Raw genomic sequence first — 16,725 nt, forward strand, 5'->3', positions numbered from 1 at the left:
TCAGGTTCTGCCTGCTGAGAAACTTTTCCTGAATCAGAAATTTCTCCCTCAGACAGACCCTCCCTCACTGCCAATTCAGACTGGTGTGAGGGTATAACAGATAAATTATCGTCAGCGCCCACTTGCTCATCCTCTGTATTTAAAACTGAGCAATCACGCTTTCTGGGAAATGCTGGCAGTTTGGATAAAAGATTTGCTATAGAATTATCCATTACTGCAGTTAATTGCTGCATAGTAACAAGCATTGGCGCGCTAGATGTACTAGGTGTCGCCTGAGCAGGCAAAACTGGTGTTGACACAGAAGGAGAGGATGATGAACTATCCCCACTACCTTCATTTGAAGAATCATCTTGGGCAACCTTATTAATTTAAATGTGACAGTACTGTCCTTACTTTGTTTGGACGCCATGGCACAATTTGAACATACATTTAAAGGGGGAACCACCTTGGCCTCCATACACACAGAACATATGCTATCTGAAGGTATAGACATGTTAGACAGACTTTGGCAGGCTATTAATGCAATAAAACCGTTTTTAAACAAAACCGTTACTGTCTCTTTAAATAATAAACAGAGCACACTTTATTTATGAATGTTTGAAAAACTATGAAGGAAATATCCGATCTTTACAAAATTTGCACCCAAATTTCAAGTCTCTAACCCCTTAAATGAGCAAACCGGAGCTAATTGTTCAATTTACCAGTTTAAACCCACTACAGTCCCTGCCACAGCCTTTGCTGCAGCTTTTACCTTCCTTGGGGGTTATTCACCACAGAAATAAGCCTTCTTGAAATCGTTTTTATGGCCACAGGACCCTCTCACATGAAGCTGCATGCACTGCTTCCAAAAGTAAAAAAAAAATGAAAATGAGGCCTCCTCCCTCTGCATACAAGAGTGAAGGGGCCTTCCTGACTAGATTAGGTGTCTAAACAACTGCCAGGCTTAATAAAAACGTTCCCAAAGGTGTTTCAAAGTCACAAAACACTCCAAAAGTCATATAAATAATATATAAATCAATCGATTTAGCCCACAATATTGTCAACCAGTATAGAGCCCATTTATAAGCCTTCATTCTGTTATGAGTCTAAGAAAATGGCTTACCGATCCCATAAGGGAAAATGACAGTCTTCTAGCATTACTATGTCTTGTTAGAAAAGACTAGTCATACCTGGAGCAGAAAAGTCTGCAAACTGTTCCCCCCAACTGAAGTTCTCTGGTTTCAACAGTCCTGCGTGGGAACAGCAATGGATTTTAGTTACTGTTGCTAAAATCATACTCCTCTTTTAACAGAACTCTTCATCACTTTCTGTTGTAGAGTAAATAGGACAAACCGGCACTAATAACAAACTCTTGATAGAAGAAATAAAACTACAACTAACACCACATACTCTTTACCATCCCCGTGGAGATGCTACTTGTTCAGAGCAGGCAAAAAGAATGACTAGGGGGCGGAGCCAGAGGGGGACTATATGGACAGCTCTTGCTGTGTGCTCTCTTTGCCATTTCCTGTAGGGGAAGAGAATATCCCACAAGTAAGGATGAAGCCGTGGACCGGACACACCAATGTAGGAGAAATAATAAACTCTATCCAAAAAAAATAATTAAACCTAATCCCAATGAAAATAAAAAGCCCCCCAAAAATAAAAACACCCCCTAATCTAAGAATAAACTAACAATAGCCCTTAAAAAGGCTTTTTGTAGGGCATTGCCATAAAGAAATCAGCTCTTTTACATCTAAAATAAACAAAGTCCCCCCTAACAGCAAAACCCCCCACCCACCAAATCTCCCAAAATAAAAAACCTAACACTAATAAACCTAAACTACCCATTGCAGATTGGGGCATTTGTATGGGCATTCAGCTCTTTTTCACTGCCCTTAAGTGTTTTTGGTAGTCAAGTATTAGATTAGGGGGTGTTTTTATTTTGGGGGGTGGAGATTTTTTATAGGGGTATTAGTTTAGGTTTAATTTTATTATTTTGGATAGCTTTGTTTATTTTTTTCTGTATTTTTACTTTATTTTTTGTAGCTTGGGGGGTTACATTTTTAACACATAGACTGCCCTCTGGGCAGGCTTATCAACTAGTATGTAATGTGTAACTGTATATGTAGAGTAAATAGTAGAGTTAATATTTTACATTCCAATGTTCTTCACAAAGGGGAATTGGGGCTAATCAACAAAACAAGCGTATAAAAGGAAAATAGACCACAACCCCAGGAAACGACACCATTCAGGTTGCAATGACAATGTCAAACAATCTTATAAACAAATGTATTATCAGCTCAATAAATAAAAAAAAGGATCAGTGCTGTGCATATCATCATAAGACTTAAAAAACAGTGTGGCTAATGTGAACAGAGCTACTACACAGAGTGGTAGGGTCTTCCCACACAGCATCTATGTGGATGGTTTGCCCCTAATTGGGAGTAATGGTCTTTTTGACGTACTGCAGCTACACATTGAGCCTCTGCTGGTTAGGGAGGAAGAGTTCTGTGAATTATACACCTCTTATATTAAAGACGTACATCTGAACAGCAGCTATGAGCTTAGCTCGGTTTATCTTAGCTCTCTGTTTGTATTGGCTTAGCATTTCCACACGCCCCCTGTGGGCGGGATGATACATCATCAACCTGTCAAATGGTACGTGGGTGATGTATCTATCTAAACAGAGTAAATCGTAACATTCTTCAAAACAGTGTATGGCATTTACACACACTTGAATGGGGTTCACAATTTAACATGCAGGTGTATTTAATTACTGTGCGCACACGCTGTTTATACTGACCGATAAGATGGTGGCTAATTGACAAGTGTTTGACATTGTCATAGCAACCTGAATGGTGTCATTTCCTGGGGGTGGGGTCTTTTTTTTCTTTATAAGCAGCTTGTTTTGTTGATAAGCACATTTGTCTGAAGGAGGGGACTGTTTGATCCATGAAATGTCACACTTTGAATAAATAATTCACTTTGTTCAAGTGCAGTGAGTACGGATTCTTCATTACCGATATATCTCCTCTGCTTCTGGCACGCTGAAAGGCGAATGCAAATCCAGTCTGTTGTGTGTGTGTATATATATATATATATATATATATATATATATATATATATATATATATATATATATATATATATATATATATATATATATATATATATATATATATATATATATATATATATATATATATATATATATATATATGTTAAAGGGACAGTCTACACCAGAATTGTTATTGTTTTAAAAGATAATACCTTTTTTTACCCATTCCCTAGTTTTGCATAACCAACACAGTTATATTTATATATTTTTTACCTCTGTGATTATCTTGTATCTAAGCCTCTGCAGACTGCCCCTTTATTTCAGTTATTTGACAGACTTGCAGTTTAGCCAATCAGTGATGGCTCCCAGGTAACTTCACGTGCACAAGCACAGTGTTATCTATATGAAAAACATGAACTAACACGCTCTAGTGGTGAAAAACCTGTTAAAATGCATTCTTAAGAGGCGGCCTTCAAGGTCTAAGAAATTAGCATATGAACCTCCTAGGTTAAGCTTTCAACTAAGAATACCAAAGGAACAAAGAAAAATTGGTGATAAAAGTAAATTGTTTAAAATTACATGCCCTATCTGAATCATGAAAGTTTTTTTTGGACTAGACTATCCCTTTAAGTTTGGTGAAATTATTGGTATAAATGGTCACAGAAGGTTCATTTTAGTAATTGTATACCTCATATATCACTGATACACACTGTTCTGTTGCATCAAACACTGCTATATGTTCAAGTTTTTGCAGACAGCATAGATCCACATGGTTCACCTGCCTAGACATGTTCCACTTGCTCTCTGGTGGAAATCTAAGAGCAGCAGGGTGTTGCAGTTCTGGATTAATTCTTTAATATTGATATATAACATATCACTTGAAAGTGTCCATTTTATGTACTGTATGGCTTTGTGTGTGTTTATGCACTTGTGTTGGAGAGTTTGTGTGGATAAGTATCCACTTAAAAAAAAAAAAAAAAAAAATTTGAACAAACCATGTTTGCATAATTAAAAAAACAAGACTAATGCATTACCTCTCTTTATCAGTACTTAGATTTTGTACTTTGTAGCATTCTTGAATTTCTAAGAATTATATAAAGATTTTCCCAATTTTTTCTTGTTGTTTTAATACTATTACACAGTATTAAAATGCACTTCACTAAAGCATAGTTTCAACACGTTTACATCCTAAATGTTTATTTTGCACTGTATTATAGTATAAATCTGTTACAAGACTTGATAGTTGTTAATGGGCAATTTAGACAGCATCAGCTTTTAAAAAATATAATTGTGTTAGGTCAAAGCTTTAGACAGCATCTGGATTAATTATTTTAGCATTACCCCATTCATTCAAAGCTTTTTTTTTTTTTTTTTTAAAGTATTGGTGCACCAATACTCGGAAGGAAGATGAGATGAATTTGAACATCTCACTGAACAAAAGAAATTATGTAAACAAATGCATAGTAAGTATGAGCATGGGGCAAAAAATGCTCTAATATAAGATAATGGAACAAAAACCCCAAGGACCACTAAGCATAATGCACTTAACAGTATATTCTAGTAGACTAGAATAAGATAAATCATACTAACATTTCCAAATTAGTGAATGGTAACAGACCAGACAGTTTATTTCCGGGGTCATTGTTCAAAGAAATGATTGGATATCCAAAAGAAAGGTAATAGTGCATGTTTCTGTCACAGAGATACCAAAAAGGGAAAGTTATTCTCCCTGTAAAGTATTTAGGAATTGAAATACTCACCATATTTTATGCTTTTATTGCCTATTTCCAACAAAGTACTGAAAATAGAAAATATGTACAAACCAAATATAAAAGAAAAAATTTAAAATAGAAAAAGTGTCTTACTTTTGCCATCACATGCCACAATTTTTACTTTATCCACCTTAACCAAGTCAGTCACTTCTCTGAACTCTACATCATTCAGCACAAAGGTCCAGACATTATCACAAAATCGATACGTGTTTAATGAACCCTAAAAGGGATAAAAGCATTTTTTTTTTTTTAAATTGAAAGAACGCAACAGTTATATGCTTATAAAGTTATTTAATAAATTGAAATAACAGAGACAATAAGAACATTTAACAATTTATGAGTTTTAAAGAAAGGGCCATAATCATAGTAAATAATGAACACAGGTAGAATTAACTTACAGTATGATACATTCAACCTTTTTTAAATAAAGTACTTCTTAAATATCAATAGAAGGAAAGTGAAACCGCTAAGTTCAGATAGCAGAGGAGTGAGAGATGTGAAGCTGTGGGAGGGTGAAAAGAGTAAGGGAGAAAGCAAAATTGTGAGTGAAACGGAAGAAGGGGGACAAAATGTGAAAAAAACATATATAGGAGAAAGCTAAGCGGTGGAGAATTCGGGGGGGGGGGGGGAAGGTAGTGGAGACAAGAGAAGGCCAAAATCAAATAAATGAGGCAATATATGAGAAACTGCGTATCTACGTCTAGGGAAAAAAAGTGTGCAATACTTTACTACCAAAAACAGCCACCAAAGAAACAGACAGTCCTAGTGAATGCTTGCAGACTACAAAGCAGCTTCCATAACTGTTCAACAGAGGCCACATAGTATCAGGGGGTTTGAGCAAAGCGCTAAGCCACCTTTTTTAGTTTCAAAAATCACTCTCCCCCACCCCATTGGGAGGTTAATTTCTCCTGTTCCCCCCTGTTAAATATCTTTTCTACACTGAATATTAGTAGTTATATTTTAAGCATAGGCAGCGGTCTCAACAAGCAAAAACAAAATTTATGCTTATCTAATAAATTAATTTCTTACATGGTGGTGAGAGACCATGAGCCATTATTCCTGGGATTAAACTCATAACCACTAGGAGGCGGTAAAGATACCCAACATCCCAATACCTTTTAATCCTTCCCAACTCTCGGGTATCCTAGAGTATAGCTGAGAAAGGAGAAAAACAGAGAAGTAGGAAAGGACAAAGCAGGGTAAATGGGGTGCAAACTATAACTGCTGCCAACTGAAAATATAAATGTGGGCGGGTCACCATGAAAGAAAGAAATTTATCAGGTAAGTATAAATTTGGTTTTCATTGATAAGGTGGCAAGAGTCCATGAGCCATTAATCTTGGGATCTAATACCCAAGCTGTGGTGTACACGAGTAAATAGTATTGAGAAAAAAATAAGGCAGACATCTATTTGCAAGACACACTAGCCTGTAGGACTTTTCTGACAAAGGAAGAGAAAAAAAAAAATCATCAAAACAAAGATAAAAAGACCAGTTAACTGGATAGCACATTTAATTAACAGAAGCCTTAAAATTTCCAAAATGGCAGAAACTGAAGTAGAAGAAAGGACAGAAACATGCAGCCTTCGTTAGGATCCGAATGTGGAAGTAACTGCTATTGGCTCTATTTGGAGCTGGATTAATTGATTCTGGTGCAAGATCAGCACATTAAGATCTGGATTTGCACAGATCTCAACACAAAATCAATCCGGCTGTTAAAAGACTAATAGCGCTTAAGTCCACGTTCAGATCCTGATGAAGAATCAATTGGGACTTAAAGGGCCATTATACACATTTTTTCTTTGCATAAATGTTTTGTAGATGATCTATTTATAAAGCTCATAAAGTTGTTTTTTTTTTTTTAAATGTATAATTTTGCTTATTTTTAAATAACATTGCTCTGATTTTCAGACTCCTAACCAAGCCCCAAAGTTTTATTTGAATACTGTCAGCTACCTTCTCCAGCTTGCTCCTGTTTGTGTAAAGGGTCTTTTCATATTCAAAAGAAGGGGGAGGGGGGAGTGTCTTATTTCCCACTTGCAGTGGGCTTTCCAACTACCTTTTCAACAGAGCTAAACTGAAAGCTTCTAAGTACGTTTTTAAACCATTTTATACCGGATTTTTATATCAGTATCTGTGCATCTTATTCTTTATAGTAGTGTCTATTACATGCAGTTATATGAAAAACAGAATTTATGTTTACCTGATAAATTACTTTCTCCAACGGTGTGTCCGGTCCACGGCGTCATCCTTACTTGTGGGATATTCTCTTCCCCAACAGGAAATGGCAAAGAGCCCAGCAAAGCTGGTCACATGATCCCTCCTAGGCTCCGCCTACCCCAGTCATTCGACCGATGTTAAGGAGGAATATTTGCATAGGAGAAACCATATGGTACCGTGGTGACTGTAGTTAAAGAAGATAAATTATCAGACCTGATTAAAAAAACCAGGGCGGGCCGTGGACCGGACACACCGTTGGAGAAAGTAATTTATCAGGTAAACATAAATTCTGTTTTCTCCAACATCGGTGTGTCCGGTCCACGGCGTCATCCTTACTTGTGGGAACCAATACCAAAGCTTTAGGACACGGATGAAGGGAGGGAGCAAATCAGGTCACCTAAATGGAAGGCACCACGGCTTGCAAAACCTTTCTCCCAAAAATAGCCTCAGAAGAAGCAAAAGTATCAAACTTGTAAAATTTGGTAAAAGTGTGCAGTGAAGACCAAGTCGCTGCCCTACATATCTGATCAACAGAAGCCTCGTTCTTGAAGGCCCATGTGGAAGCCACAGCCCTAGTGGAATGAGCCGTGATTCTTTCGGGAGGCTGCCGTCCGGCAGTCTCGTAAGCCAATCTGATGATGCTTTTAATCCAAAAAGAGAGAGAGGTAGAAGTTGCTTTTTGACCTCTCCTTTTACCGGAATAAACAACAAACAAGGAAGATGTTTGTCTAAAATCCTTTGTAGCATCTAAATAGAATTTTAGAGCGCGAACAACATCCAGATTGTGCAACAAACGTTCCTTCTTTGACACTGGTTTCGGACACAGAGAAGGTACGATAATCTCCTGGTTAATGTTTTTGTTAGAAACAACTTTTGGAAGAAAACCAGGTTTAGTACGTAAAACCACCTTATCTGCATGGAACACCAGATAAGGAGGAGAACACTGCAGAGCAGATAATTCTGAAACTCTTCTAGCAGAAGAAATCGCAACTAAAAACAAAACTTTCCAAGATAATAACTTAATATCAACGGAATGTAAGGGTTCAAACGGAACCCCCTGAAGAACTGAAAGAACTAAGTTGAGACTCCAAGGAGGAGTCAAAGGTTTGTAAACAGGCTTAATTCTAACCAGAGCCTGAACAAAGGCTTGAACATCTGGCACAGCTGCCAGCTTTTTGTGAAGTAACACAGACAAGGCAGAAATCTGTCCCTTCAGGGAACTAGCAGATAATCCTTTTTCCAATCCTTCTTGAAGGAAGGATAGAATCTTAGGAATCTTAACCTTGTCCCAAGGGAATCCTTTAGATTCACACCAACAGATATATTTTTTCCAAATTTTGTGGGAAATCTTTCTAGTTACAGGCTTTCTGGCCTGAACAAGAGTATCGATAACAGAATCTGAGAACCCTCGCTTCGATAAGATCAAGCGTTCAATCTCCAAGCAGTCAGCTGGAGTGAAACCAGATTCGGATGTTCGAACGGACCCTGAACAAGAAGGTCTCGTCTCAAAGGTAGCTTCCAAGGTGGAGCCGATGACATATTCACCAGATCTGCATACCAAGTCCTGCGTGGCCACGCAGGAGCTATCAAGATCACCGACGCCCTCTCCTGATTGATCCTGGCTACCAGCCTGGGGATGAGAGGAAACGGCGGGAACACATAAGCTAGTTTGAAGGTCCAAGGTGCTACTAGTGCATCCACTAGAGCCGCCTTGGGATCCCTGGATCTGGACCCGTAGCAAGGAACTTTGAAGTTCTGACGAGAGGCCATCAGATCCATGTCTGGAATGCCCCACAGCTGAGTGACTTGGGCAAAGATTTCCGGATGGAGTTCCCACTCCCCCGGATGCAATGTCTGACGACTCAGAAAATCCGCTTCCCAATTTTCCACTCCTGGGATGTGGATAGCAGACAGGTGGCAGGAGTGAGACTCCGCCCATAGAATGATTTTGGTCACTTCTTCCATCGCTAGGGAACTCCTTGTTCCCCCCTGATGGTTGATGTACGCAACAGTTGTCATGTTGTCTGATTGAAACCGTATGAACTTGGCCCTCGCTAGCTGAGGCCAAGCCTTGAGAGCATTGAATATCGCTCTCAGTTCCAGAATATTTATCGGTAGAAGAGATTCTTCCCGAGACCAAAGACCCTGAGCTTTCAGGGATCCCCAGACCGCGCCCCAGCCCATCAGACTGGCGTCGGTCGTGACGATGACCCACTCCGGTCTGCGGAATGTCATCCCTTGTGACAGGTTGTCCAGGGACAGCCACCAACGGAGTGAGTCTCTGGTCCTCTGATTTACTTGTATCTTCGGAGACAAGTCTGTATAGTCCCCATTCCACTGACTGAGCATGCACAGTTGTAATGGTCTTAGATGAATGCGCGCAAAAGGAACTATGTCCATTGCCGCTACCATCAAACCGATCACTTCCATGCACTGCGCTATGGAAGGAAGAGGAACGAAATGAAGTATCCGACAAGAGTCTAGAAGTTTTGTTTTTCTGGCCTCTGTCAGAAAAATCCTCATTTCTAAGGAGTCTATTATTGTTCCCAAGAAGGGAACCCTTGTTGACGGAGATAGAGAACTCTTTTCCACGTTCACTTTCCATCCGTGAGATCTGAGAAAGGCCAGGACAATGTCCGTGTGAGCCTTTGCTTGAGGAAGGGACGACGCTTGAATCAGAATGTCGTCCAAGTAAGGTACTACAGCAATGCCCCTTGGTCTTAGCACAGCTAGAAGGGACCCTAGTACCTTTGTGAAAATCCTTGGAGCAGTGGCTAATCCGAAAGGAAGCGCCACGAACTGGTAATGCTTGTCCAGGAATGCGAACCTTAGGAACCGATGATGTTCCTTGTGGATAGGAATATGTAGATACGCATCCTTTAAATCCACCGTGGTCATGAATTGACCTTCCTGGATGGAAGGAAGAATAGTTCGAATGGTTTCCATCTTGAACGATGGAACCTTGAGAAACTTGTTTAAGATCTTGAGATCTAAGATTGGTCTGAACGTTCCCTCTTTTTTGGGAACTATGAACAGATTGGAGTAGAACCCCATCCCTTGTTCTCTTAATGGAACAGGATGAATCACTCCCATTTTTAACAGGTCTTCTACACAATGTAAGAATGCCTGTCTTTTTATGTGGTCTGAAGACAACTGAGACCTGTGGAACCTCCCCCTTGGGGGAAGCCCCTTGAATTCCAGAAGATAACCTTGGGAGACTATTTCTAGCGCCCAAGGATCCAGAACATCTCTTGCCCAAGCCTGAGCGAAGAGAGAGAGTCTGCCCCCCACCAGATCCGGTCCCGGATCGGGGGCCAACATTTCATGCTGTCTTGGTAGCAGTGGCAGGTTTCTTGGCCTGCTTTCCCTTGTTCCAGCCTTGCATTGGTCTCCAAGCTGGCTTGGCTTGAGAAGTATTACCCTCTTGCTTAGAGGACGTAGCACTTTGGGCTGGTCCGTTTCTACGAAAGGGACGAAAATTAGGTTTATTTTTTGCCTTGAAAGGCCGATCCTGAGGAAGGGCGTGGCCCTTACCCCCAGTGATATCAGAGATAATCTCTTTCAAGTCAGGGCCAAACAGCGTTTTCCCCTTGAAAGGAATGTTAAGTAGCTTGTTCTTGGAAGACGCATCAGCTGACCAAGATTTCAACCAAAGCGCTCTGCGCGCCACAATAGCAAACCCTGAATTCTTAGCCGCTAACCTAGCCAATTGCAAAGTGGCGTCTAGGGTGAAAGAATTAGCCAATTTGAGAGCATTGATTCTGTCCATAATCTCCTCATAAGGGGGAGAATCACTATCGACCGCCTTTATCAGCTCATCGAACCAGAAACATGCGGCTGTAGCTACAGGGACAATACATGAAATAGGTTGTAGAAGGTAACCCTGCTGAACAAACATCTTTTTAAGTAAACCTTCTAATTTTTTATCCATAGGATCTTTGAAAGCACAACTATCCTCTATGGGTATAGTGGTGCGTTTGTTTAAAGTGGAAACCGCTCCCTCGACCTTGGGGACTGTCTGCCATAAGTCCTTTCTGGGGTCGACCATAGGAAACAATTTTTTAAATATGGGGGGAGGGACGAAAGGAATACCGGGCCTTTCCCATTCTTTATTAACAATGTCCGCCACCCGCTTGGGTATAGGAAAAGCTTCTGGGAGTCCCGGGACCTCTAGGAACTTGTCCATTTTACATAGTTTCTCTGGGATGACCAACTTGTCACAATCATCCAGAGTGGATAATACCTCCTTGAGCAGAATGCGGAGATGTTCCAACTTAAATTTAAACGTAATCACAACAGGTTCAGCTTGTTGAGAAATGTTCCCTGAATCAGTAATTTCTCCCTCAGACAAAACCTCCCTGGCCCCATCAGACTGGGTTAGGGGCCCTTCAGAACCATTATTATCAGCGTCGTCATGCTCTTCAGTATCTAAAACAGAGCAGTCACGCTTACGCTGGTAAGTGTTCATTTTGGCTAAAATGTTTTTGACAGAATTATCCATTACAGCCGTTAATTGTTGCATAGTAAGGAGTATTGGCGCGCTAGATGTACTAGGGGCCTCCTGAGTGGGCAAGACTCGTGTAGACGAAGGAGGGAATGATGCAGTACCATGCTTACTCCCCTCACTTGAGGAATCATCTTGGGCATCATTGTCATTGTCACATAAATCACATTTATTTAAATGAATAGGAATTCTGGCTTCCCCACATTCAGAACACAGTCTATCTGGTAGTTCAGACATGTTAAACAGGCATAAACTTGATAACAAAGTACAAAAAACGTTTTAAAATAAAACCGTTACTGTCACTTTAAATTTTAAACTGAACACACTTTATTACTGCAATTGCGAAAAAACATGAAGGAATTGTTCAAAATTCACCAAATTTTCACCACAGTGTCTTAAAGCCTTAAAAGTATTGCACACCAAATTTGGAAGCTTTAACCCTTAAAATAACGGAACCGGAGCCGTTTTTAACTTTAACCCCTTTACAGTCCCTGGTATCTGCTTTGCTGAGACCCAACCAAGCCCAAAGGGGAATACGATACCAAATGACGCCTTCAGAAAGTCTTTTCTAAGTATCAGAGCTCCTCTCACATGCGACTGCATGTCATGCCTCTCAAAAACAAGTGCGCAACACCGGCGCGAAAATGAGGCTCTGCCTATGATTTGGGAAAGCCCCTAAATAATAAGGAGTCTAAAACAGTGCCTGCCGATATTATTATATCAAAATACCCAGATAAAATGATTCCTCAAGGCTAAATATGTGTTAATAATGAATCGATTTAGCCCAGAAAAAGTCTACAGTCTTAATAAGCCCTTGTGAAGCCCTTATTTACGATCTTTATAAACATGGCTTACCGGATCCCATAGGGAAAATGACAGCTTCCAGCATTACATCGTCTTGTTAGAATGTGTCATACCTCAAGCAGCAAGAGACTGCTCACTGTTCCCCCAACTGAAGTTAATTGCTCTCAACAGTCCTGTGTGGAACAGCCATGGATTTTAGTGACGGTTGCTAAAATCATTTTCCTCATACAAACAGAAATCTTCATCTCTTTTCTGTTTCTGAGTAAATAGTACATACCAGCACTATTTTAAAATAACAAACTCTTGATTGAATAATAAAAACTACAGTTAAACACTAAAAAACTCTAAGCCATCTCCGTGGAGATGTTGCCTGTACAACGGCAAAGAGAATGACTGGGGTAGGCGGAGCCTAGGAGGGATCATGTGACCAGCTTTGCTGGGCTCTTTGCCATTTCCTGTTGGGGAAGAGAATATCCCACAAGTAAGGATGACGCCGTGGACCGGACACACCTATGTTGGAGAAATGAGTGTATACTGTCTCTTTAAGAAGAAAAACTCTTTCTGCCTAATAATAAATAACATTGTTAATGCATTTAGTCAATTTTGATATGTGCAACAATATAAAGAAAAAAGATAAAGAAAGGTGTGTTTAATAAGCACAATCTGACCTATGATCAATACATTGCATTAGAAAGTTTAAAAAAAAATAAGTGCAAAGAGATCATTCTTAAAGGGGCAGACAAGAGAGGGCCACTATTGTATTGAATGGGGATTATTATATTCAAGAAAAAGTATATAAGTTACAAGATAAGGAAACGTGCACAAAAAAGTGGCTTATAATACTTTTTTCAAAATTCAAAAAGAGATTGATGCAGTTATCCAAAGCTGTAAATATTGGCATTATTGACAACATATTAAGGGATTGTGTAACAAAAATACCTGCACTCCCAATTTTTATACTGTCCCTAAGGTACACAAAAACTCTGTGACCCCGACTGGAAAGCCTATTGTTTCCAGTGTAGACTCTGTGTATACCTATATTTCTATTTTGTCTACATTTACTACTACATTTTACTACATTAGAGACACTTGGGACTTTATAAAAAAGTTAAGGAATTGGATTTTCCATCTTTAACAGTTTGCTCTTTACTATGGATATCAATAGCTTGTTTACATCCATTAAGCATGAAACTTGTATACAGATTATACATCAAGACCTTATTGACAAAAACTATTCAGAAGCACAGAGCAATTTTGTTGAAGAATTGTTAAGATTGGTCCTATATTGGATTTATTTCCTTTCAGGACAACTGGTACATCCAAGTCAAGGGTACAGCTATGGGGTCCAACGTCATCCCAGCATACACCAATTTATTTATGAATTGCAACACGGAACGGTTTGTCTATGAGAATGTATTATTCAGACGGTATGGCGCCACATTGCGGCACTTTATTGATGACATCTTCGGCATGTGGTAGAGCGACAAAGGATCCCTGACAGATTTTGTGGAGATACGCAACTCTGAGGTAAGGTGCTAGAGTTCTCATTGACATGTAGTGAGAAAAGTTTTTATTTTTTATTTTAGAGACACTCTGGCTTACAAGACAGACAGAACTCTCCAGTTTGATCTGTACACTAAAGACAATGATAAAAATACTCTTAACATACAATAGTTTCCACTATCATAAATTTTTAGATTCTTTTCCAAAAAGCCTAATTACTTAAAGTAAAAAGGATAGGTGAGAAAGCAAATTTGAAAAAAAAGATTAGATGGAATAAAAAAAAAATTGTGAAAAGAGGCTATCCTAGTCCATTAATAAAAAGACATTTAGGTAATTTAAAAAAAGTATTCACCAAAGGATAAAAGTTATAGGATGGTCTTTGTATCACAGTTCAGTCCCCACAGTGAAAAAAATATCTAAAATCATTCGTGGACATTGGCATGTCTTGAGAGACTGCAATAGGAATGTGGAATTATTTAAAAACCCTCCCCTTATGACTCATAAGAGAGTTAAAAATTTAAGAGACCATCATTGGGGAGGAGCCTGCTGCGTGCGAGAGGATGGCAGCAGAGAGTTGAAGCTCCAAGTTCTCCCTGACGGAATGCTAGGTTAAACTAATGCAGATATAATAAAGGCGATATTCTGCGAAGATATTCATATATATAAAATGAAAGAAGGTAACATTCATAAGATGAAAGAGGAGCGGTAAAACCCAGTATACCATCACACCTAAACACACCTGAAGCGGAGTGAGGGGAGTGACGCACGCCTGTTCAGGTGGAGACAGAGGTGAGCGGTGGTGCAAGAGGGCTCTGTATCGGAACGCCCAGACTGGATGGAGTGAGCAGGAGAGCCTCAGGACTGATACAAACTGCGAGAGACGTACAGCTACAAATCAGGTGAATCACTGAGGGCGAGAAGCTGAAAGAAGGACACTCACTGAGGAGGGGATATCCGCAGCAACCGGACCCGGAGAGAAAGAGAGATGTAAAGGTGCTCAGGAGATGGGAGACCTGTGAAGTGAACAAGCGGTGTCCGATGTGGGTGCAACACAGAGAGTATACCCCCCAGAGAAGAAATTAGATCGCATAGAAGAGACGGAGTAAGTAACAGTGCCACAGGACCGGACATTACTGGATGAGCTGAGACGAACCCGCCCAAATGAAACATAGGCGATATTATAGCCGCAAAGGAGATAGATCTTGGATGTTGAGCGAAAGCCGGTACTGCTGAGGAAGTGGGGTGAGCCATAAACGGTCCTGAAGGAAGAGGGGTATACACCTCAAAGACTGCTACAGACAAAAAAGTAATCTAAGGGAGACACTGGGAGAGAGAAAAATTGTGATTGGATTACAACTGAACCCCGGACAGTCCCCAATATCAACCTTGTGAAATTGCATAGCTGCGCCGGTGCTTTTATCAAGAGGGAACAGACATAGGAGCGAGAGATATAAAGCTCCCAAAGAGGTAAACTTTGCTTATACTCACAGGGTTTATAAGGCAGGAGTAGGGGTTAAACACAAAAGGAAAGAAAGATAGAAAAAGGCTCTCTTTCAACTCACATTAACATTCAATAGGGTCTGAAGTAACAGAGTCAATCAAAAGGAGTAAAAGACAGAGCTAACAGAGAAAGACAGAAGAACATAAGGGGAAAATGGCTGCAAAAAAAGCAGCCAAACTGGACAAAATCAATAAAAATAACAAATCTCCAAGCATGAAAGCTAATCCATTCTTTCAAAATCTGAGCATGGAGACCCACACTAGTCACAAAAATACAGGGGTAAAGCCAACAGATAACCTAGTAAATACGGATATCCAGATAAATATGGAAGAGATAAGGAAACTGGCTACTAAGGAGGACATTATATCAATAAAAGAATGCATAGTAGCTGAACTTTCAGAAATGAAAAAAGAACTGAAAGAAATAGGCCAAAGGGTTAACAGGAGGAAATGGATAAAAGTCTTAACCAGGCTAATGAAATTATATATGCTCAAACATGCATAATAAATGAAATACAAAATAAACTAGCAGACTTGGAAGACAGGTCTAGAAGGGGGAACCTAAGGATAAAAGGTATCCCTGAAGAGATTAAAATAGAGGAACTAAGATCTTTTACACAAAAATTCCTTAGCTCACTTATTCCAAATCTACAAGAAGGAGAGATAAATATTGTAAGAATACATAGAACAGCAAACCAAGGGATTCAAGGGAGAGCAAGGGATGTGATATTAAACCTACAAGAATTTGATCTAAAAGAACAAATATTAAGAATAGCTAAAAAAGAACATATCCTCAAATACCAACAATGGGATATTCAGATTTTTGCAGATCTAAGTATGGCGACAATGAAAAAAAGGAGAGACCTTAGATTTTTAACTAGATCCTTGCAAGAAAAAGGGATCAGGTATAAGTGGACATACCCCTTTGGCCTAATAATTTCCTACAATGGGAATACAATATATTATAAAAGGAAGGAAGACATATGGCAAATAAAATCCAAACTACAACTGCAGCTAGAAATACCTGAGGATTTTGAGAGAGAAGAACAAGCTGAGATATGGCAAAGGTCTTATGAGAAAGGAAAAAAAAAAAAAAAAAAAACTACTGGGAAGAAGTCAGGGGAAAAAAAAAAAAAAAAAAAAGTACTCACCCAAGATAACCCATTCCAGCAACAAATCACATATAAAGCAGAGGAACATTGAGGAAGAAGAGAAGCAGAAAAGGACTAATGCATCTTTATTATATTTTAGGCTAAAGCCCCTTAAGGGTGTGCAGGAACGGTTTTAAGAGAAAAAGAAGAAAAATATATTATTATTTTTTTTCCCCTTCACGGTAATACCGAGCACCTTGAATACTCTGAGATTTAGACACTCTGTCTTTTAT

At 39.4% G+C, this 16,725-nt stretch overlaps 1 protein-coding gene across 3 annotated transcripts in view; it reads right to left on the reverse strand.

Moving 5' to 3' along the window:
• The window catches only part of GTF2A2 (general transcription factor IIA subunit 2), a 42,791-nt gene that overhangs the window by 9,195 nt on the left and 16,871 nt on the right, over positions 1 to 16,725 (reverse strand). For all 3 annotated transcript variants that reach the window (XM_053717564.1, XM_053717565.1, XM_053717566.1), the window contains exon 4: positions 4,906 to 5,032. In XM_053717564.1, coding sequence (XP_053573539.1) covers positions 4,906 to 5,032 — 127 coding nt within the window. The remainder of the gene's footprint in view (positions 1 to 4,905; positions 5,033 to 16,725) is intronic.

Source organism: Bombina bombina, chromosome 6, assembly GCF_027579735.1.
Source record: "Bombina bombina isolate aBomBom1 chromosome 6, aBomBom1.pri, whole genome shotgun sequence".
Lineage (NCBI taxonomy): Eukaryota > Metazoa > Chordata > Amphibia > Anura > Bombinatoridae > Bombina > Bombina bombina.